This window comes from Engystomops pustulosus, chromosome 5, assembly GCF_040894005.1.
Source record: "Engystomops pustulosus chromosome 5, aEngPut4.maternal, whole genome shotgun sequence".
NCBI classification, from domain to species: domain Eukaryota; kingdom Metazoa; phylum Chordata; class Amphibia; order Anura; family Leptodactylidae; genus Engystomops; species Engystomops pustulosus.
Window position 1 is genome coordinate 136,872,652 of NC_092415.1, and position 24,586 is coordinate 136,897,237.

General features: G+C 44.0%; 3 protein-coding genes across 6 annotated transcripts in view; all 3 read right to left on the bottom strand.

Annotated features, from left to right (window-relative positions):
• TNS3 (tensin 3) overlaps positions 1–24,586 on the bottom strand; it is a 200,270-nt gene that overhangs the window by 62,514 nt on the left and 113,170 nt on the right. For all 3 annotated transcript variants that reach the window (XM_072153124.1, XM_072153125.1, XM_072153126.1), the window contains exons 13-17: positions 23,575–23,635; positions 16,274–16,349; positions 13,209–13,338; positions 6,777–6,842; positions 3,773–3,877 (exon numbers count right to left, since the gene is read on the bottom strand). In XM_072153124.1, the coding sequence (XP_072009225.1) occupies positions 3,773–3,877; positions 6,777–6,842; positions 13,209–13,338; positions 16,274–16,349; positions 23,575–23,635 (438 nt within the window). The remainder of the gene's footprint in view (positions 1–3,772; positions 3,878–6,776; positions 6,843–13,208; positions 13,339–16,273; positions 16,350–23,574; positions 23,636–24,586) is intronic.
• Positions 6,994–10,212, bottom strand: LOC140133233 (uncharacterized). 2 transcript variants are annotated; one of them, XM_072153129.1, is made up of 3 exons: positions 8,099–10,212; positions 7,717–7,812; positions 7,444–7,638 (listed from the first exon to the last, which is right to left on the bottom strand). In XM_072153129.1, exons 1-3 carry the CDS (start codon positions 10,210–10,212, stop codon positions 7,587–7,589), a joined length of 2,262 nt encoding a protein of 753 aa, XP_072009230.1. In that variant the 3' UTR covers positions 7,444–7,586. The 2 variants fall into 2 exon arrangements, with proteins under 2 accessions (XP_072009229.1, XP_072009230.1); XM_072153128.1 differs by having other exon boundaries at positions 6,994–7,638; positions 7,717–10,212.
• LOC140133234 (uncharacterized) lies at positions 10,252–11,767 on the bottom strand. Its single transcript, XM_072153130.1, has 2 exons — positions 11,648–11,767; positions 10,252–11,562 (listed from the first exon to the last, which is right to left on the bottom strand). The coding sequence occupies exons 1-2, from the start codon at positions 11,693–11,695 to the stop codon at positions 10,252–10,254; spliced, it is 1,359 nt and encodes a 452-aa protein (XP_072009231.1). The 5' UTR covers positions 11,696–11,767.

Genomic DNA, 24,586 nt, shown 5'->3' on the forward strand with positions numbered 1-24,586 from the left:
AAAAACCCTAACACGGCTTATATACTACAGGGTCTGGCAGGCTATATACTGGGAGGGGCTTTGACAAACGCATTTCCCACCCTATACTTGAGTAAATAGGTTTTCCCAGTTATTGGTGTAAAAATTACGGGTTCCGGCTTATACCCGAGTATATATGGTATACACATATGAATTATACTCACCTCCAACTGGTTCCAGCACTGGTCTCCTACACTGTAAACTCGTTTCTTTACAGTCTTTCCTTTTCAAAATGGTGGCTCTTCCAGCTCCTTCAGGCTTCACCCTTCGTTGCAGTTGTTGCAACGTAGCATTGGGTCACGTGACCAGCGTTGCTGTATCAGACGTGAGCAGACCGTGGCCTGGTAATACCGGGGCAGGGAGGCAGAGCAGTGGACGGGCCTTCTCTTCCGGGGGTGGTGGGAAAGGAGGGGGAGTAGCAATGAAAGCATGGAGCAGCGGCCTGCATAGATTCCTGCTGTTCAGTGTCTCATCCTCCTATCTGCACCGAGGGCCCCTGTTGCGCCATAGTTGGGCATTAGAAATCGCCCATGCACTGAGGGCCCCTGCAGTTCACTGGCCCAGCAGCAGTCTCTACGACAGTAGTTATGTCTCTGGTCTTCAGTAACACTAATCTATAGATTCCAATGTCTCCAATGTTCTCAATTTTCCAAAGCATAGGGCATAACTTGCTGATTGGTGGGGGTCTCAGTGATGAGACCCCCAGATCACAAGAATGGGGGGTCCAATCTACCTCCGCCAGACCCCTCGTCGCTCCCCTATCCGCAAAAGGAACATCTGCACCTATATAAAGATGGAACTGCAAACCCACTGTATAACAGCTTTTACCCCGGCAACACATGGGGGAACCACAACCAACAGAGAAGAAACAGTACCACTGCAACCCTCCCTGCATAAAGCACCATGGAGTCAGGAAACCACATTGAGGCTTCAACTGGGTCTCCCATTGGGGACATGGAACCAAAGAGTCAAATTTATTGACTGGGTTTCCGGTCCCATGAGGAAAACCGCCTCTCTGTGTTAGTGGTAAGAGGGGAAATATAAATCAGCACATAATCATCCCTTTAGGTACTGACTTAGCCAACATGGTTAACTCGTGATGGACTCTGTGGTCTTACAACAGTGTCATTTATTGTGAGGTTACTGTAGAAATGCAAAGCTATTTGGGTATATAATAGTGTATAAGCAGTTACAGCACCAGCACAGCTCGTACTATTTGTATGCCCTAAAATTTCGTGTAACTGGTATTTGTATTACATGCTTTATAGTGAATTTCTTGCACGTGTACACAATACACTTTAGGGTTTAAAAGGCAGCTTTGTTACTTTAGATCATTTTTTAAAAATAAACTGTGAATTACTTTTCTGTGAAAAAACTAAAAAAATAAAATGTAAAAAAAAACATAAGTATATATGACTGTGCCAATGTTTGTAACTACTGTATATTGCCTTAGAAATCTATACAGGATTTGTCTGACAGTTGGTCATGCAAAGGAAGGAAAAGGCGTCTTTAATATTGCCTTTCCTTATTAGTAGCAGAATCGTGACTTCCTCCAATCATGAGGTGGAGCACATGGTAAATTTGGAAACATTCCTTATAACATGAAGATCAGTCACAGTAACAGTTACTATACATTTAATGTATTCATTGTCTATCTGATGTTTAGAATTCTCAGTGCAATGAATGAAACCAGCCTTCATAAACTATAAAAAGTTAACAGTGGTGCTGCTTGTGATAGAACATTGCAGGCATCGGTGCAGTAGGTTTTTTTTGTAGTGTGTTGATTGGAAATCTTGAAGTGGTTATACACTATACAGTCTTTAAATTTTACCACAAACAGTAGGTTTGAGAGATATACATTTAAACCTCATGATCATATGAGGTTAATCTGACTCAAGATCTCCTATTATCCAGAGAAAAGAAATACTGCAAAGAGCAGTTCCTCACCTGAAGATAGGTTACAGCATCTGGTGTCAGAGCCCCTTATTTAAGGAAAATGGTTGCAAAATGTTTTAATAAACCCACCCTCCCTTCCAATCTCTCTACATAGATGAGTGATATTTATTTTTATTCTATGCAGGTTTATTCTTCACAAAACTGTCATATATTCATACAAAATACATTTTTTTCCACCATAGACAAGATTTATCCCTATTTTCTTCTGTACCCAGTCACAGCTTTGGCAGCTCTTAACTACAGAGGCAAAACGTGGATTGGAATCTTGTTTTTCAAACTTTAATCTCCTTGGTCTCATGTTTATACATGCAATTAAGATAGAGTCAACCATCCATCACATTCTGATCATTCTTACATGAAGCATATAAACAAACACGAGATAAATTATAGAGGTAGTGCATAGGTAACAAGAAACCACTTGGCGGAATTACACACAATGAGCAGAGGAAGAAAGGCATACTGCAGTATTCTGTTCAACATCAATACCCAAAGGGTGTACAAAGGGCCCGACACTAGTATGTTTCCTAAAATTGTCATGAGATCCATAGAGAGAGAGAGACAGACCCTTACCCAAATGGGTGGAGTGACCCATGTGAAGGAGACAGGTTATGCATTGGAGTGTGTATCTATGAATGGCAACAGAGGAGGGAGCACTTCTGTTCTTTACTAGTGCTGCTACACAGCTCTTAAGTTCTTCATGCTCATATCCAAGGAAAAATGCAATAACTAGCTGTGTAGAAAGCTAAAACTGGTCATACAAGCCGTGAAAATATTGGGACTTATTTACTAAGGGCTGCGCTGCTCACTTTCTTCGGACTGTTTGCCGTTATCGGCACAGCTGTGACAGGTATTTAACAGGAGTTTGCGCTGGGATTGCGTCGCACACAATTTGATTGTGGCAAAGCTGCGTTGGTCTTCATGCGACAGAAATGGGGGGGCGTGTAGTTGGAGCGCGGGATTTAACTTTCAAATTGTGTCACAAGACAATGCTCTTGCCTGCAAGTAGGAAGAAGAAGGTGACCGTATGACCTGAGCGGGGAAGCCACACATGCAGGATATCGGGCGCACGATCTTAGTGAACACAGTGCATTATCGTTGGACAACACGCTTTCTGTGAACCCCAAGGAACGGGTGAGTAAATGTGCCCCAGCGGTGCGTTCTCCGTCGAGGATTCAGGTCTTCCGGTGATTCACTAAGATCGTGCACCCGATGTCCACCAGGTGTCGCTGCTGCGCCGAGGTCCGCTGGAGTTCACCAACCTATTCCTGGTGCATGTAAGCGCGACACATTTTTATTTTTTTTTAAATACTGCAGTTTTTCCGAATCCGCCGATGCGCCACAATCTGACTGCGTGACCAAAAAACCCAGGGCAATTCGGTGCAAACCGGTAATTTTTGGAAAACCCGACGAAAAAGAGCGATTCGGACCCTTAGTAAATGTGTCCCATTATGTCTAATTAGCATTGTATACTAATGAATACTAAATAAAAGTATTTTATAAATAAAAATAGAGGTTAACGTAAGAGACTCTTAGATCAGCTTCAAATTCTCAAACACAGCTTTTGCCTTATGCACATGACAAACTAAATATAAAAAAAAATGTATATCTGATATTAATCAGGCATGCTTTCAATAGGAGTAAGGAATCACAAAGTTTATACTACAGTCCATTCTGCTAACTGACTCAAAGACAAAATAGATAACTAAAAAAGAACAAAACAATCCATACAAAGCCCTTAATGAACTACGGAATATTACAATTAGCAAAACTGCGAAACAGTGATGGACTTCATACTGACCTTCTCCATTCAGGCTTGTATTTTCATAGGAATCCCAGCGAATCAAAGGATCAGAAGTATTGTAATCAATGGTTATTCCTGGATTGTTTTGAAGATTTGCAGTACCTGAAAAAAAGGATCTTTAGGTTTTTGTCTATATCGTTTTCTCAAATGTGTCATTAAAATACAATGAAGGGGGTGCAATTTTCCAGGAAGTCAGAAGGAAGGGTGATTTATTTTAATACTAGCTGTAACCCCAGACATTCCCTGGGATAAATACCTGCACTTAGCTGTAACAATATGAAATGGGCTCACAAAAAAAATAAAAATATATATATAATAATGATGATAATAATAATAATAACAGTAATTATACATATATTTTTTCCTCTCTGTTTATCTTTCTCTATGTTTCTCTATCCATCAACGAAAAGAAATCCAGAGCAGCACAGCAAGTAAGCAGTGGGTCCACAGCTGTAGGTTCCGTGGCGTGGACAGTTATAAAAATCTAAAAATAGGCAGCACTCCAAAGGGAATTCAAAGTTCAAAGGTGAAGTTTATTCCAATTCCTTAGCATTGGAACAAACTTCACCTTTGAACTCCCTTTGGAGTGCTGCCTATTTTTGGATTTTTATCTATCTATCATATTACCTCACATATTATGTCACGCATAAGCATCTTATACTCATTGCCTGAAGTAACCAATCAAAGCTCAGAGCTCATATTAATGACCTGTGACAAAACAGAAACTGAGCTATGATTTGTTACTAGAAGCTGAGCTGTGGTTGTTTGCTTACTGTCACAGCAGCATCAGACAATGACTACTGTAGAAGGTAGTTAATAATTGTATTTTAGAAAGCGCAGGGTAAAAATTTTGACTGAAAATCGAGTCAATGACCTTCCCTTACTCACAGAGAGCAGCTGTGTAGAATTTGGTGATTATAAACGTGACTGTGCAGATTCCTTGAGCAAACATACACACACTCAGCTTTATATATTAGATATTGACTGATCAAGTGCAAGAAGCCATATTTATCAACATAAAAGGCCACTTAAAATGCCCAGTTTCAGATTTCTGTGTTGTCTTAAAGCAAAGTTTTATAAGGTAAAAAAAAAAATTTTACTAAGGCCTTTTCAATTTAGGATTATATTATATATAAATAAAAAAGTGCACCCCGATCATTTTCCTTTTATTACTGGTCACCATTGGATAGAAAAAAAGTTCTCTGGAATGTCGTTTGACCGTATGCATTTATGTGGATTATCCAACCAATAAAGTACAGTACAGTACAATGTGTAATATGCAACAGCAGTACTGATCTTAAATATAAAGCTGGATGTATGTGCGTGTTTCTGTGTGTATGTGTGTCTGCTAAAGGAATCTACACCGTCACGTTTATAATCTCCAAATTTTGCACAGTTGTTACCTGTGACTCAGGGACCAGGTTTTGAGCCGAAATTTTTACCCCGTGCTTTCCAAAAACCCACTTATTAACCACCATATACAGAAGCCATTGTTTGCTGCTGCTGTGGCAGTGGGAAGCTGAGCTATGATTGGCTGCTATTCTGCCACAGGTCATGAATATGAACTGTGATTGGTTACTATAGGCAATGAGTAGAAAACACTTATGTGCAAGGTAAGATGGATAGGGATCCAGAGATAGGTGGAGATTATTAGAAATGAGGTAAAACTGTTCCAGTTGCCCATGGAAACCAAACAGAGGTCAGCTGTAATTTTATAAACAGCTGTGGAAAAATCAAACTTGAGCTCAGAGACTGAGGGCCACGCGCGGGCAGTCACCGAGAGAGACTGAGGGCCACGCGCGGGCAGTCACCGAGAGAGACTGAGGGCCACGCGCGGGCAGTCACCGAGAGAGACTGAGGGCCACGCGCGGGCAGTCACCGAGAGAGACTGAGGGCCACGCGCGGGCAGTCACCGAGAGAGACTGAGGGCCACGCGCGGGCAGTCACCGAGAGAGACTGAGGGCCACGCGCGGGCAGTCACCGAGAGAGACTGAGGGCCACGCGCGGGCAGTCACCGAGAGAGACTGAGGGCCACGCGCGGGCAGTCACCGAGAGAGACTGAGGGCCACGCGCGGGCAGTCACCGAGAGAGACTGAGGGCCACGCGCGGGCAGTCACCGAGAGAGACTGAGGGCCACGCGCGGGCAGTCACCGAGAGAGACTGAGGGCCACGCGCGGGCAGTCACCGAGAGAGACTGAGGGCCACGCGCGGGCAGTCACCGAGAGAGACTGAGGGCCACGCGCGGGCAGTCACCGAGAGAGACTGAGGGCCACGCGCGGGCAGTCACCGAGAGAGACTGAGGGCCACGCGCGGGCAGTCACCGAGAGAGACTGAGGGCCACGCGCGGGCAGTCACCGAGAGAGACTGAGGGCCACGCGCGGGCAGTCACCGAGAGAGACTGAGGGCCACGCGCGGGCAGTCACCGAGAGAGACTGAGGGCCACGCGCGGGCAGTCACCGAGAGAGACTGAGGGCCACGCGCGGGCAGTCACCGAGAGAGACTGAGGGCCACGCGCGGGCAGTCACCGAGAGAGACTGAGGGCCACGCGCGGGCAGTCACCGAGAGAGACTGAGGGCCACGCGCGGGCAGTCACCGAGAGAGACTGAGGGCCACGCGCGGGCAGTCACCGAGAGAGACTGAGGGCCACGCGCGGGCAGTCACCGAGAGAGACTGAGGGCCACGCGCGGGCAGTCACAGTTACACGCGGGCAGACTGCTGGCCACAGACTGCCGGCCGACTGCTGGCCACACGCGGACAATCACTGAGAGAGACTGACGGCCACAGACGGACAGTCACTGAGAGAGACTGCCAGCTACACAGATGGTCATAGACAGTCTAGAGATACATATAAAATATTTTTTGTTAACCCATTCTATTTTGTTGTAGCCAAGAGCAGTTATTTACTATCCTGGGCAACGCCGAGAGCTAGATATATATAAAGTACACGTGTAAGTAAGACTCGCTGCATATTCCTTCTCTTGGGTGGGTACACAATACCTACCAACATTTTTTTCTGGAGATCCTGAAAACACCAGTTCAATTTTTCCATATTCTGGGAATCTGTCATCTAACACAAATGTAAAAGAAAGGGATGATTCATTCATGTTGGTACAGTCACATTAAAGAGCATATGTCACCAAAAATGCTTATCTATATTTTGACACGCAATGGCCCAGAAATTGTGAATTAGATTACTCACCGGTAATTCTATTTCCGTTAGTCCACCATGACGGCCCAACCTGGAGGATGCCCCTTGACCTCTGCAGGGACAGGAAGAAGAGAGGTTAAATGCTCCCCCCCTTGCATCCTCCCGCCAGTGATTACAAAATAACCATGCTGAGGAAGATACAACCAGATTTATTTAGTATGTTTGCTTCACATACAAAGGAAAATTATCTGGAAATAATAATACAAAGAAAGGAAGAAATCCAGCTGGGAGGGAAAATATATAGGCCGTCATGGTGGACTAACGGAAATAGAATTACCGGTGAGTAATCTAATTCACAATTTCCGCTTCGTCCCCCATGACGGCCCAACCTGGAGACTTACAAAATTAGTAAGCTTTTCTAGGGAGGGATTACAGCCTGTAACACCTTGCGTCCAAAAGATAGGTCTTTTGACAAGTGCAAGTCCAGCCTATAATGCTTGGAGAATGTAGTGGATGAAGACCACGTTGCGGCTCTGCAAATCTGATCTAGTGACGCTCCTCTTCTTTCCGCCCAAGATGTGGACATAGCCCTGGTCGAGTGAGCTCGGATTCCTGCTGGTATCGGGCTTTTCTGTAGGTCGTAACATGAGGCAATTGCCAGTCTCAGCCATCTTGCAATGGTCGCCTTCGACGCCTTCCTCCCCTTACTTTTCCCCTGAAATTGGATGAAAAGGTTAGAGTCAATACGCCAGGCCTCTGTAATTTGTAGGTATTTTAGGACAGAACGTCTTACATCCAAAGAACTCCATTCGCGTTCTCTTGCCGAAGAAGGGTTCTCACAGAAGGAGGGTAGGATAATCTCCTGATTCCTATGAAAATCGGAAACCACCTTGGGAACAAAATTTGGATCCGACATCAACACAATTCTATCATCTAGAATTTTCATGTAGGGTTCCCTAATTGATATAGCCTGAAGTTCACCTAACCTTCTAGCAGAAGTGATGGCTATCAGGAAAACTGTCTTAAGTGTCAGGTTTTTAACACTGGAGGAATCAATAGGTTCAAATGGTTCCTTCATTAAGGCATTCAAAACTAGAGTTAAGTCCCATGCTGATGATTTTTTAACAGTCTGAGGTTTTAACCTAGAGGCAGCTTTAATAAATCTTTTGACCCACCTGTGCTCGATGAGAGGCTGGTCGAAGAAGGCACTAAGCGCCGACACCTGGACCTTCAGGGTGCTGGTAGACAAACCCAACTCCAAACCCTTTTGAAGAAATTCAAGCACCTGCAAAATATTAAGGTTAGCTTGGGAAGGTGGGCTGTCCTTACAGAAGGAACAGAACCTCTTCCATATCTTATGATAGATGGCAAAGGTTACTGGTTTTCTACTTGCCTTCAGGGTCTTGATGACTTCAGATGAGAGTCCCTGAGAGCTTAAGAAGCTGGATTCAGGATCCAGGCAGACAGCTGTAATTTCCCTGGGTTTGGATGATGGATTGGACCCTGATGTAGTAGGTCCTCTGATGGCGGAAGAATGACTGGATTCTCTGGTGACATCTTCTTCAAGAGTGGGTACCAGCTTTTCTTCGGCCAGTTCGGGCAGATGAAGATGGCTCTGGTATTTTCCTGAGATATTTTCCTCAGGACCCTGGCGATCAGGGGAATTGGGGGGAAGGCGTAGACTAGTGGAATGTCCCAGGAGTGAGAGAAGGCGTCCAGCCGTTCCCTGTTCTCCCCTTTTTCCAGAGAAAAATAATGCAGGCACTTGGTATTCTCCCTTGTTGCGAACAAGTCCACTAGAGGATAACCCCACAAAGATGTTAGCCGCTGGAAGATCTCCTCCTTGAGGCTCCACTCGTTTGGTAGGATCCTTCTTCTGCTTAGAAAGTCCGCCCTTGAATTCTCCGTGCCCTTTAGATGAGTGGCAGATATTGACAGAGTGTGTTGTTCTGCCCACAAAAATATTTTCCGAGCTAGGGTACTCAGGAGAGGAGACCTGGTTCCTCCTTGTCTTTTTATGTAGGAGACCGTAGTTGTATTGTCTGATAGAATTAGGAGGTGTTGGTGGGCAAGAAGAGGCGTGTTCGCGCTGAGTGCTTCCCATACTGCTTGCAACTCTCGGAAATTTGAGGACCTTCTTGTTATTTCCTCTGTCCAGGTACCCTGGGAAAATTGCTGAGGCATCACTGCCCCCCAGCCCCTCTGGCTCGCGTCTGTCTGGATTGGGATGTAAGGGCTGTTTGACCAGAAGATCCCTTTCCTCAGATTCCCGTCTTCCAACCACCATAGCAGGTCCTCCTTGACGGCAGGTGGGATTGGGATTTTCCTGTCCAGATCCTCCTGTTTCCTGTTCCAGGATCTTAAGATCCATCCCTGGAGTATTCTGGAATGGGCCTGACACCAGGCTACCGAGGAGATGCAGGCTGTTAGAGAGCCCAGAATCTTCATAGCTTCTCTGATAGAGATCACTGATTTTCTCCTGAATCTTGTTATCAGATCCTTGATGTGGTCTCCCTTGTCCTGTGGAAGGAACGACATTTGGTAAACTGAGTTCAGGTTTACACCCAGGAATTTCCTCACAGTAGCTGGGGAAAGTTCTGACTTCTGGTAGTTTACTATCCATCCCAGTCTTTTTAAGGTTTCTAGGGTGAGATCTCTGGAGAAGAGTAAGCTCCCCCTGTCTTGGCCAACAATAAGCAGGTCGTCTAGGTACGGGACGATCAGTACGTCCTGTAGTCTGAGAGACGCCACCACCTCTGCCATCACCTTTGTAAAGGTCCTTGGTGCAGATGATATTCCAAAAGGGAGTGCACAGAATTGAAAGTGTAGTGTAGCACCCTCTGGAGACAAGACAGAAAACCTTAAAAACCTTTGTGAGAAATGGTGTATAGGGATGTGATAATATGCATCCTTTAAGTCTATAGTGCACATTAATGCATCTTGGTGAATAATGTGTGTGGCTGATCTTACCGACTCCATCCTGAATTTTCGGTAGACGATAAACTCGTTGAGACCTCTCAGGTTGATGATTAGTCGGTTTGTGCCGTTCGGTTTCTTTACCAAAAAAAGAGAAGAGTAAAAACCGGTTTTCTCTTGATCCTGTGGAACAGGTATAATCACTCCAGAAGACAAAAGAGAAGTTACTTCTTGCCATATTAAACTGTGGGATGTAAGTGACATGGAAGGTGAAGGTGGCATATATTTCGTAGGGGGAAGTCTGAGGAATTCGATGTTGTAACCATGCAGTAATATATCTAAGACCCAGGGATTTGAAGTGACCTTTGTCCATTCTCCTCTGAATCTTAGCAACCTTCCCCCTACTATGGCATCATTGTTTTTTGTTTCTATTAGGGTCTGTTGGGGTGGAGAACAGAAACCCTCTCCCTTTACCTCCTTTCGGGTAGCTCCAGCGTCCCCTTTTCCCTTTATCCTTGTAGGAATCCTTTTTGAAGTCTCGAAAGGGCTGTTTCTTAGGTATCGATCTCTCAGGAAAGCCCTTTTTCTTATCTGATGCTCTCTCAAGTATAGCATCCAACTCTGGGCCAAACACAAATTCCCCTGAGAAGGGAAGACTGCACAGTTTTGCCTTGGATCTGATGTCCCCGTTCCACTGTTTTAGCCACAGCGCCCGTCGGGTAGAGTTAGTAAGTGCTCCCTCCTTTGAAGCGAAACGGATTCCCTCAGCAGCAGAATCTGCGAGGAAGGCTGTTGCAGATTTCAGCAAAGGAAAGTTCTCCAAGATTGTTGATCTCGGAGTCCCTTCCTTGATGTGGGATTCCAACTCATTCAGCCAGTACAGCAAGTTCCTTGCGACTGAGGTGGAAGCCAAGTTAGTTTTCAGACTGAGCATGGAGGTCTCCCAGGCCTTTCTCAACAGGGAGTCAGACTTCCTGTCCATAGGGTCCTTTAATTGGGCCGCGTCCTCAAAAGGAAGGTCAGTTTTCTTTACTATTTTGGTAACTTGCACATCCATCTTTGGACAAGTGTCCCATACTTTAGACTCCTCGGGCTCAAAAACAAGTCTCTTTTTAAAGTTTTTGGACACGATAACCCTTTTTTCTGGCTCTTGCCACTCCTCAGAAACCAGCTCCTTTAACGTGTCATTCAGGGGAAACACCCTCTGGCGTTTTGCCTTCAATCCCCCAAATAGTTCCTCCTCCTTAGATCTAGGGGGAAGAATCTCCTCGATTTCCAAGGTCTGTCTAATTGCTTTTAAGAGACCATCGAGTTCCTCAAACTGAAACAGATGACGTGAATCTTCTGTTTTTTGTGAATCCGTAGGATCCTCATCTCCTACGTATGAGCATGAGGGAGCTTCGGAGTCATCCCCCCCCTCAGATATAGAAGAATCCGGCTCCACTCTAGGTTTCTTACACGGTGGAGGCCTGGACGTAGCAGCGGCCACTGAAGAGCTTATTTTCTCCTCGATAAACCCCTTTAATTCGTCTAAGAAGGATGTCTTCTCCTCTCTCATAAAATTGTCGATGCAAGACTTGCAAATCGGCTTTTTGTATGAGTCGGACATAGAGTGGGCACACATGTTGCACTTTCTAAGCCGGCTTTTCTCGGGTTTTTCAGACCTGCTCGTCTTATCCCCTTTATCCTCCTTGCCTTTCGTTTTAGACCCTTGGTCTTTCTCCTGAAAGGGCAAGCGGAGGATAATAAATGACCCACTATATTACACACAGTAAAAAAACCCAAACCTGCACAAAAATCCCACTTACAGAAACCGGAGGATGCAGGAAGGTAGGGTCTGCCTCGTCAGCCATCATAAAAGCCGTGGAAGCGCACAGGAAAATTTCAGAAATACACAGCACAGGAAACCAGCACCGCAGCGTCACACACAGATCTTAGACCTGAGATCAGCGTGACTATCTGCTCCAGGTGATCTTAAATACCTTAATGGGGAGCCCATCCCCCTGTAGAGTTCTCTGCGCCGCGCTCCCGTTCCCAGGGATGCATTGCGGTCCTGTGAGCCGCCACTTCCGGTCGCGACCGGAAGTCGTCATCGGACCTCGAGGACGCCGGGAATTGTAGTTTTTTCGGCCGCCGCGCGCTCACACGCGGATCGCGGAGCGGCGGCCAGGACGAACGGACTGGAAGGGCGGCGAAAGGGAGGACACAAGGCCGACCGAACGCCCCAGCCCGCCGGGATTTAGCCAGCCAGGACTACCCGTAAGTTTGCTTCGTCCCCCCCCCCCCTGGAGGAGAGAGGGCACCTCTCTTGTCCTGCCTCGGCAGGGACAGGAAGAACACTGGCGGGAGGATGCAAGGGGGGGAGCATTTAACCTCTCTTCTTCCTGTCCCTGCAGAGGTCAAGGGGCATCCTCCAGGTTGGGCCGTCATGGGGGACGAAGCGGAAATATAATTTTGTCTGCATCAGCTTTTTTTTGTTTGGCATGGCCATGCGTTCTGCCGACTGGCGCACGCTATGACGTCATCAGAGGCCACATCATAGTGTTGTTACAGAAGACAAATGACAGAAGAGGAGCCGCAGGGACCGGAGCATCGCAGAGTAGAGAGATATAACTGACTAAATGATATTATGATACTAAAGATTATTTAACACGTGCACAGTTATTGCTCAATGGTAACTGACAACTTCTTAGGTCGAACTTATGCGAATAGGTGATGTCACCAACTGATATATTATAACAATGATAATATGTTTATGGTGTGTAAATGACTAGTTGACAAATGAACTATGTTTGTTGGTTGACTAATTCCTTCAAATATTTGTACAGCTGATAACGCAGTCCATGTAAAAGGTTCTTTGGAGTGTGGAGACCTTTAAAGTTCAGCAATGGCTAGTCAGCTGACAAAATAGTCTTAGAATAGGCAACTTAGATCATTTAGACAGATCAGTCTCTAAATCTTGTCTTGTAAGATATCACTGTTATTTACATGAAATCAACAACAAATATGTATGTTGGCTATCCAACAATACTATTTAGATAAAAAAAATATTGCTCCCATGAAAAATCTGCCCAACTTTTAGAGGAAGCATACACATGGGGGGATATTATCAGTAGTGTCTGAGAGCAGAACTGTTCTAGTTGTCTTTAGCCACCAATCAGTGCTCATCTTTTTCCAGTCGTTTATAAATTTAATGCATGGCTTTGAATGGTTGCCATGAGAAACTAGAACATATCTATACATCTCTGATAAATCTCCCCTATATAGTGTCCAGAATACAATGAGATTTTAGACCCAGAAGAATCATGTCAGTCTGGGTATCACAAATCTGGGAAATGTAAAATGAACAAATAAGGGTAGCGACTGCACCTTTATTAGCATGATCCAACTCGTCTTTTCCAAAAATTAGCCGATTTCCATGAACAGCCCCTGTATGAAACTGCAGCCTGAAAACGACATCACGGGTTACAGAACGAAATTTCTTGTGGTAACATTTGATCTGCCGAAGAAAAAGAAATATAAAAGCATTTACTGTGGATAAATAAGCTTATGATTGTTCCGTGCTTTATTTTATTACACATTTTCTTATACGATTACAATCTCCTACAATTAAAAATCTGGAATGTCCACATGAAAAATAATCAATTATAGTAAACAACAATGTGAATCAGAAGAAAATAATATAATTCTGGTTCCCAAAGTAGAAAATGTATTTTTGGCAATTTGTGAAATCCGATAGTAAAAAAAATGCCTAATGCTAGGGATCTTGTGTTTTAGTATAGTACTTTATCACAAGTACCATTCTTTCTTACAACATCTTTGAAGTCATTAGATAAAGCTTAAAGATCTGTTGTGAGAAAGGTTGCAATGATACGTCCTCTGCCTGACAACAAAAGATCTACATGTTGGAATGTTTCTGATGTTTCTCAGTTTGCTTTGTCATCCCTTCCCAATACAGTAAGTTGGCATAGGCAAGTATATTTGAACTCTAAAAAAAATCAGAATACAATCCTGAAAACTTTAGAATGAATAAATTATATTTCACTCTTCTAGTTTCTAGACCAACATTATCAAATATTTTTCTAGACGTCAAGGTAATTTGAAGCAGTCTTTTGGAAGCACATTCCATATCTAAAAAAGAAATGTTTTGAAAAAAGCTTTCATTACATTATATACACCAAATGTCAAGATAACCAGGAAAGAGGGAGTTATAAAACAAGCATCAATCAGACCAACACACAGACTGAATTTGTCAGAACTAACATGCCCATGTTCAACTGTCCTAATCATTTAGAACTAATGTTTATAAATCTGGTCCAAGCGTATGTGAAAATGATAACCCGACACAAGTTTTAAAAGTAGAACTTAATAGCCAGCAGTGTACAAAATTGTTAAGTTTCAGCTTTAACATCAGCCTTTGTCTAACATGTGTGCATCTGGAAAGAAGGAAGATGTAGAGTTTCGGTTTTTTGGCTGTCGGTGCACATCCATTTTTCTGAATGGGCTGAATGGAAAAATTTGACACCTGATAACTCAAAATGTGCGTGCATGGATTCATTCTCTGATTGTATATGCGGCAGGAACCTGTGACTATAACTTAAAGGGAACCTGTCATCAGAAATGGGCTTAATAAACCACTACTAGTATGTTGTCAAGCAGCTTAACAACTTCCAGATCATGTTTCTTTCATGGTGTGGTTCCATCATGCAGAAAATCAACTTTGAAGTGAGATGTAAACTGGTATAAACTCAAGGAGGCAGAGAGGTTAACATTGAAGTTAAGCTCTCTCCACATCCTCCCATGATGGCATCTTGCACCGGACTTCAGGAGATCTGGTTAGTGATGTTTCTGGATGTAGGACTATCAATTACAGTGTCGGGGGTATTCTAGGTAGGGAGAGCTTGACTTCAGTGCTTAATTCTCTGCCTCCTTGACATTATACAACTAATTGACATCTCACTTCAAAGCCGATTTTCTGGATGATGCCACCACATGGTACCAAGAAAGAAACAGTATCTGGAAGGTGTTTAGTTTCAGGACAACGTAGTAATAGTGGTTTATTAGGTTAATATCTGCTGACAGGTTCCCTTTAATATCTGGGATGCAAATACTTTTCAACACATCTTGCAAAAAAAAAAAAAAAAAAAGTAGCAGATTGATCTAGCACCAAAACACTCTAGTTATTTAAAAAGTTTTGTTACCCATACCCTGTACCGGATATGTTAAAAGGAGTGATTGTAATTTTTCAAATAAAGTCTGAAAATAAATAACTGGACTGTTTTGGTGTTGCATCAATCTGCTATTTTCTGTATTGCTTACACTGGTCCGAAGAGGGATTTACAGCAGATAATGCGACAGCAACTGCCCCCTAAAAATTCTGGACAGCTGGACTTTTTTATGCAATATATTTATTAATCTTACAAACACTGAATGGACATGTGGTTTATATGGACATTATACTATATTTTTCTCAATTTCAACTGGGGAACATTTTAAAAACTACTAAGAATTTTTTCTTTGTTACCCCAGCCCCTGGATAACACCTTTAGGCCAATAACTCATTTTTTGTATTTCTTTCACAGTTTTATGATACAGATGTTAATGCATTTTCCTTCATGAAGATCCACATTGACTGCAACTACCCTAATAGAAATATAAAGCACCTAAGATACCTGCAAAACAATAAGTGACATTTCAAATAAATTGGGCAAAAGTATTGTGTTGTATTTCTGTTTAAAACTTTAAAGATGTCCTGTTAAAGGGCTTGTCCGACTCTTTTGAAAATCGTGCAGGACGGCTGAGGAGGTAAGGTGAGGAGGTCACCGCCTCTGTTGCTCCCGCTGCCCGTGCTCCTGTATGTAAACAATGGCAAGGAAGCTCCGCTGAGTCCAGCTTTTGGCCAGCAACACCCACCTGTCCATATATCTCAGTCCATATATCTCATGATACAGCCTGGGGACTAGGGACAGGGGCACAGACCAGCAAGACAGCGGTGTGGGTCACTGGGAGCGACGGAGGAGGCGAGTAAAGCTTTCTTTTTTAAAACTTACCTCCCCAGCTTCCCAGAGCCGGACAACCCCTTTAATTTTAAGATTTTGTCACGTTTCATTACTGGTAAAGATCATATTCTGATCATCCTTGTTCAGCAAAACAATTATGTCCTGAGGCCTTACGAGCAGAAGAATACCAAATGTAAAGTATACAAAACATTTTAAGGGTTTTCTAGTAAACCAGTCACTTTTGAATGAACTACACAGTGGAGCAGCAGGAAGCAGATGGCCACCCTTTAGTGCCCATATTGCAGCACTGCAGTCCAATTCCAATTCACTTTAATGGGAGCTAAGGTGCAGTACCTTGGCACAGTCGTGACAAAGTGAACAAACCCCCTTCCGTAAATCCTGTACGAAAAATTGTAGCTTGCTAGAGACACTCACCATAATGTCACCCTTAATGAGCTGGGCTGGCTCAATAGCAATGCTTAATCTGTTTTGATTTTCTGGTCCAACGTTACTAAAAAAAAAAAAAAAAAAAAAAAAAAAAGGCACAAACATAATTTTAATGATCATTACTATTACAAGTAAAATATATAAAGACTGATTGTGTAAATTATTTTAAACAAAATGAAAGCTTTTTTGTTTAAAAAAAACGAGCCTACTCTTTTACCATCTTGACGGAAAATTGTGTACTGGGAAATAGGAGACAGGTGTCCAAAATCGAAGACTCTACAAAACAGATGTATGGCAGGGGATAGAAAATAAAAAAGTTGGCTCTGTAGTTGTCAGAACTCTTTCAGGAATGACCAGGACTGTATTTATGCCTAGGGTACCCGTCTGGGAGGGGGGCTTGTTGTCGGTCGGCGGCAGCGGGTTCTGGTGAAGCAGCATTAACTTTATAACCTACAGCAGATATGGCCTAAAGGATCTTCGATGAGGTCATGACCATGTGACTTTTGTGTGTGAGGAGCAGCACAGGAAGATCCCAGGTACAGTCTGATGTATGTGCTGCTGGGACAAGGTAAGGGAAGTGATGCAAAAGCAGCCTGATGTGGGGGTTAGGCGTCACATGGATGTGATGTGGGGGTTAGGCGTCACATGGATGTGATGTGGGGGTTAGGCGTCACATGGATGTAATGTGGGGGTTAGGCGTCACATGGATGTAATGTGGGGGTTAGGCGTCACATGGATGTAATGTGGGGGTTAGGCGTCACATGGATGTAATGTGGGGGTTAGGCGTCACATGGATGTAATGTGGGGGTTAGGCGTCACATGGATGTAATGTGGGGGTTAGGCGTCACATGGATGTAATGTGGGGGTTAGGCGTCACATGGATGTAATGTGGGGGTTAGGCGTCACATGGATGTAATGTGGGGGTTAGGCGTCACATGGATGTAATGTGGGGGTTAGGCGTCACATGGATGTAATGTGGGGGTTAGGCGTCACATGGATGTAATGTGGGGGTTAGGCGTCACATGGATGTAATGTGGGGGTTAGGCGTCACATGGATGTAATGTGGGGGTTAGGCGTCACATGGATGTAATGTGGGGGTTAGGCGTCACATGGATGTAATGTGGGGGTTAGGCGTCACATGGATGTAATGTGGGGGTTAGGCGTCACATGGATGTAATGTGGGGGTTAGGCGTCACATGGATGTAATGTGGGGGTTAGGCGTCACATGGATGTAATGTGGGGGTTAGGCGTCACATGGATGTAATGTGGGGGTTAGGCGTCACATGGATGTAATGTGGGGGTTAGGCGTCACATGGATGTAATGTGGGGGTTAGGCGTCACATGGATGTAATGTGGGGGTTAGGCGTCACATGGATGTAATGTGGGGGTTAGGCGTCACATGGATGTAATGTGGGGGTTAGGCGTCACATGGATGTAATGTGGGGGTTAGGCGTCACATGGATGTAATGTGGGGGTTAGGCGTCACATGGATGTAATGTGGGGGTTAGGCGTCACATGGATGTAATGTGGGGGTTAGGCGTCACATGGATGTAATGTGGGGGTTAGGCGTCACATGGATGTAATGTGGGGGTTAGGCGTCACATGGATGTAATGTGGGGGTTAGGCGTCACATGGATGTAATGTGGGGGTTAGGCGTCACATGGATGTAATGTGGGGGTTAGGCGTCACATGGATGTAATGTGGGGGTTAGGCGTCACATGGATGTAATGTGGGGGTTAGGCGTCACATGGATGTAATGTGGGGGTTAGGCGTCACATGGATGTAATGTGGGGGTTAGGCGTCACATGGATGTAATGTGGGGGTTAGGCGTCACATGGATGTAATGTGGGGGTTAGGCGTCACATGGATGTAATGTGGGGGTTAGGCGTCACATGGATGTAATGTGGGGGTTAGGCGTCACATGGATGTAATGTGGGGGTTAGGCGTCACATGGATGTAATGTGGGGGTTAGGCGTCACATGGATGTAATGTGGGGGTTAGGCGTCACATGGATGTAATGTGGGGGTTAGGCGTCACATGGATGTAATGTGGGGGTTAGGCGTCACATGGATGTAATGTGGGGGTTAGGCGTCACATGGATGTAATGTGGGGGTTAGGCGTCACATGGATGTAATGTGGGGGTTAGGCGTCACATGGATGTAATGTGGGGGTTAGGCGTCACATGGATGTAATGTGGGGGTTAGGCGTCACATGGATGTAATGTGGGGGTTAGGCGTCACATGGATGTAATGTGGGGGTTAGGCGTCACATGGATGTAATGTGGGGGTTAGGCGTCACATGGATGTAATGTGGGGGTTAGGCGTCACATGGATGTAATGTGGGGGTTAGGCGTCACATGGATGTAATGTGGGGGTTAGGCGTCACATGGATGTAATGTGGGGGTTAGGCGTCACATGGATGTAATGTGGGGGTTAGGCGTCACATGGATGTAATGTGGGGGTTAGGCGTCACATGGATGTAATGTGGGGGTTAGGCGTCACATGGATGTAATGTGGGGGTTAGGCGTCACATGGATGTAATGTGGGGGTTAGGCGTCACATGGATGTAATGTGGGGGTTAGGCGTCACATGGATGTAATGTGGGGGTTAGGCGTCACATGGATGTAATGTGGGGGTTAGGCGTCACATGGATGTAATGTGGGGGTTAGGCGTCACATGGATGTAATGTGGGGGTTAGGCGTCACATGGATGTAATGTGGGGGTTAGGCGTCACATGGATGTAATGTGGGGGTTAGGCGTCACATGGATGTAATGTGGGGGTTAGGCGTCACATGGATGTAATGTGGGGGTTAGGCGTCACATGGATGTAATGTGGGGGTTAGGCGTCACATGGATGTAATGTGGGGGTTAGGCGTCACATGAATGTAATGTGGGGGTTAGGCGTCACATGGATGTAATGTGGGGGTTAGGCGTCACATGGATGTAATGTGGGGGTTAGGCGTCACATGGATGTAATGTGGGGGTTAGGCGTCACATGGATGTAAAGTGGGGGTTAGGCATCACATGGATGTTATATAAGGGTGCAAAGGTTGGTTTTGGTTCTGTTTTCATGTACTTATACAAGTCTGTGTGTGTGTATATATATATGTATAATATATATACATACATGGCCTTCATGATTAAAGGGGTTGTCCAGGCTTGCATTTTTTTTTTCTAGTAGAGTGAAGAGGCTGTAAAAACAAGAAAGCGGCTGTACTTACCCCCTCTGGTGCAGCGCTGTTCCCCATCACCACCACAGCACTCACTGTGCAGCCTCTGCCTGCGGCCTGTGTTACACTGACCACAGCCAGGACCTGCACCGGCTGCTGCTCTGGTTCTGATGTCATTGTCCTGCCTCTGTATACACACAGTCCGGAACGCAGGACTGGAGCAGCAGACGGGGTAAGCACATCTGTTTTCTTGTTTTGATGTCCCCCTCTCCCTCAGCTCGTATAACCCTTTTAATTAAAGAAGGCACTGTATATCCTAGTGTGTCAGTAGCTTAGGGTTAATAGGACTGGGTGTAGTTGGCTTAGGGTTAGGGTACACTTAGGTCCCTGGTGACTACATTCACATGCTGCGCTTGAATTACATTTAGGAACACAATTCATGCACGATGGGGAGGAGTCTCTCGATCGCATGTTCACAATGCACATTCCTGATGTGACCCCCACAGTCCGATGTACCCCCGTTGCTCCCCGATGACCAGAGCAGCAGCAGATTGCACATGCGTAGGATTCCCCGTTCTTCTCTATGGACTTGCTAAATGGGATATCCCCTTTAATAGTGGTGAATATCAATGTCACACACATGCTGCTACTAAGAAAATGGGGCACATTTACTAAGAACAGTGCAAACTGCACGATGTGCAGTTTGCCTGTGTATAGTGCCGAGTGCGCCAGATTGAGAATTTCTGGTGCTCTGACAAAGTGCACCACATTTCTTTGGTGCAACTTTAACATGGAGCAGGCAACGCAGATCTGTCAGCCTTTGCATGTTGAATCTGGCGCACATCTAGCGTAAGACGCCCCCTTCAGTGCTGAGATTTGTGTCGACCGATGACTAGTGCAGCCGTGCCTCAAAATGGTTGCAAATTTTACAATAAGAAAAGAAGGGCCAGAAGAGTAGTTGAGTAACACCCGTTATGAATCTTAGACCAAAAAGTAAATACAAGAGGGTGTCCATGATATAAATTCATACATCTTTATTAAACAACTCATTAACATGATTAAAAACCATTAAAAAGCACTCATGGTGCATAAGACAAAAGACAAAGCATTAGTCCCGACACGTAAGTCAATCAGGTAAGACAGTAATTAGGCAAAGGATAAAGCATTTGTCCAAAGATTAAATCAAATAAATAATGTGAAAATGAATTCATATTCCAGTAGTGTACATCAAGTAATAATTATAAGGACAATCAAAAATCCATTGTTACCTACATAGACACAGTTGGTTGGTCAAAAAGAGCCAGGAACTAAGAAGGAATCCTTTTTTTGGTCTAAAATGGTCGCAAATGTGGCACAGGCACTTCTTAAATACCTGTGCAAGCAGTAAGCACTGATAAGAACGTGCAAAGTCAGCCATAAAATCTTCCCTTAGTAAATGTAACCCAATGTATTTTCATGTGATGAAGTATTTTGCCCAATGCATTTCAAAACACAAGGCAAACGCATCATGTGAACACAGCCTGAAGCAGTTTTTGAATCAAATGCTTACAGTGGATCATTGGAGAGACACCTCCTGGGCCCTGAGATGATCTCTTCTAGTAACATGCTGGGGGTTATGGGTGGAGTTGTAAGCTCAGCGGCTCCAATAGGAGGTGTAAGCACTGAGTGCGCTAGGGCAGCATCATCACTAAATACAGCACTGGGAATGGTTGATCTGTTGGGTGCTAGGACTCTACTTTTCCAACATTAAGGACAATTTCTATGGATAAGGTTTTTTTATGTACTTTTTATAATTTAAACTGAATGCACAATTTAAATGTAGGGAAAGCAAAAATAAAGAGTTAACATTTTTTCTATCAAAGTATGGTATGCATCAGGGAGGACTTGTACAAATTCCTAATTCTACAGTTATTGTAGTGTGCAGTCAAGTATGTAATTTACATTACTAAAGGGATTGTCCACTTTCCAGAAACCAAATGTAATTATATGTATAATAAAAAGTTATACATAAGCTTTCTGTATTCATGATAAGTTCCCTGTATAGATTGCATTCCTAAAAAGAAAGAAAAACATGTACATGGGCAGTTTTTCCAATGTGTTTCAGCCCCATATGGTAGTAATGCAAAATGGCAGAATGCTCACCTTAGGTGGTGTTGCTGTGGGCACAACAGTAGTAAGAGTGTCTGGATAATCAGAAAGGTTGCTGTGTCCCCTGATGCCCAGTGAATTTGGGCTGGGAAAGAAGGTACGCCTGGGATTACAGGTTTCACAGGTTGTAATTTTGTAGCACTGCCAAAGGGAATCCAAAAGAGGAGGATGTAGATATGTTTAGTGTATTAAATTCAATGGACAACACGTTTCAGAAGTGGTTTGCTCTCTTCCTGAGGTCCAATTATAAGACGAAGAAAACACAAGCAAGTTGTATATTAAAAAGATACTGGCCCAAATTTATTAAGCCCCTGCATCAGTTTTCTGTCAGACTTTCATGTGCAAACTGCTTGCACAAATATTTAAGAATTGTCTGCGCCACATATGTGTCACACGAGACTCATTTGTGTCACGGCTGCACTATATTCGATGCAAAAAAAAAAAAAAAAAAGTCAAAACAGGGAGGGCCAGATTCATGCAAAATGGCCACCACAATTCTTGAATCTGGCGCACCCTGCACACTTCACACTCATAGTGCAGCTTGCAATGTTTTAAGTAAATGTGCCCCACTTCTTCCTAAAATGGGACCGGAGGAAGGGAGCAATCTGTCCCGAATCATGCTGTCTGTTGAATGAGGTAAACTTACCTCTACACTCCTTTCTTTGGATGTCCTTTGACCTTGCATCAATGTTACAATCTGTGATTCTTTTACTCCCAGATACACCTCACCTCACAATCACCGGCTTAATGGACATATGCCACTAGGACGAAGGATTGAAAACCAAGCCTCTAATATACTGGTGTGTGCCCCCTGGAAGGATCTGCTCTTTATTAAGCTATCTATGCAGTTGTTATTTAGAAAAAAAAAGGCTTTTAAAATGAGCCCTGAGGGGCTCCAGACTCCATTAACACCTATGGAGCCCCTCATTTGGAGCATAATTTTAAAAGCCTTTTTTTGTAAAGACTAAAGCACAAAAAGGTTAAAATAAGAGCGGATGCTGCAAGAGGGGGCAGCACAGACCTGAGGTAAGAGTACCGTATTTTCCGGACTATAAGGCGCACTTAAAAGCCTTGGATTTCCGTGGAAATCCAAAGTGCGCCTTATAGTCCGGTGCACCCTATGTATGGCGCTGGGCAGCGGACCATACTTACATAGGTCCCCGCTACCGGAGACAGCAGATCTCCAGTGGGAACTGCAGACCACGCGGCGCGAACAACTTCTGCCGCGTGGTCTGCAGTTCCCGCTGGAGATCTGCTGTCTCCGGTAGCGGGGACCTATGTAAGTATGGTCCGCTGCCCTCCTCCACCTCCCCCTCACCTTCCCCGCGTTCCCCGTCGCGTCTCGTCCCGTCGGGTCTCTGCTCCGCCCCCGGACCTCCGCCACGCCCCTGGACCCCGCGCCTTATAGTCAGATGCGCCTTATATATGGAATTATTACATATACAAGGCGCATCGGACTAATGCGCCTTATAGTCCGGTGCGCCTTACAGGGCGAAAAATACGGTACTTGGTTTACAATCCTTCATCCTGGTGGTAGATGCCCTTTAAAGTTAGAATGGTTTTATTATTTCATAGTCTGCGAAATGGTAAGAAAAAAAAAACCCCAACCCCTAAACCCCACTCAAACTATATCATGAAATATAATAGCAGATTACTGGTATAGCTCTGCAAACTATATATTAATTTTTGAAATCTGTACATAAAATTTAGAAAAATATGTTGGGGATATGAAAGTGCAAGAGTCAATGGGAAAACCTACACTTGTCATCTTCACACAAAGAAGTGTGTTACAATAAACTAAGCTAACAAGTAGTTCAGTGTATGGCAAAAAAAAAAAAAGAGAAAAGAGAAAAGTGGCATTATGTAAACTATTTCTACTGTATCACTGAATAGTACATTATCTAACAAACAAAATGCTACATACAGACATTAACCATGATATTCTCTACTATTTGATACTGAAATTACTTACTATATTCCTGATGTATACACAGGTTGCATCGCCTGGTAAATTTTTATGAAAGGTCGAAATACTGCAAAATAATTTTTTCACATTTAATGAAAGCATTCATGCTAAAGATGTTTACTCAACAATAAATCAATTTTCAGCTACTAGGCAACACAAATAGCTTTTGCATCTTGACTGCCTACCATCTAATAATAAGTGGTAATTATTTATGTAGCAACATCATATTCCTCAGCACTGTACAGATCATGAGGTACATATGCAAACAAAATAAGACTTTACAGAATAATAAAACAGTTATTAATGAAAAACATGAGAAATAAAGTACCTGCTCACAAGAGTAATCTAGAAGACTGGATCCCAGTCACCCCTGCTCCCTCCGTAGGCAGAAGAGCGGCCTACACGGTCACAGTGCAGTGATTCACTGTGTGCTCAACGTGGTGTGACCTGGAGCCATAGAAATCTATGGGGGCCGTGATCTGGTCACAAATCACCCAATGGGGAGATTTATTGATTTGTCGGTTTTTAGACCAGTGCAGAGGAGAAATAGACAGTACTCTGCTGTGCCAGATTAATCCCTGTGTCCAATGTTAGATGATTAAACTAGTGCCGTATAAGACTGGCGAGTTGTAATTTATACATCCTATTAGTTGGTCTAATTTGCTGCATCACAATGTTGAATTTTCTGGTCCACTAACTGTCCTCTTTTTACCAATGACACACCACGTTTTCAAGGTAGTCAGAAAACTACCGTAAATTGGTCTGAAACCATTTAATAAATGTGGGGCATGGCATTTCAAAATCAAATTACTGCAGTATTCTGGCGTAGACAGATTAATGCAGCTCACCAATATATATTTCAGGAATTATACACAAAGTATTCCCTTGAGTTGAATAAAATTTCTCCTTCAGTTTTTGACATTGTTGTTTTATCATATTTGAGCTGTCCTGAACTTTATTTGTGGGGTAGGAGATTTTTGTTTGAACAAGAGATGCATTTGCTCAATCGCCTTTTTTT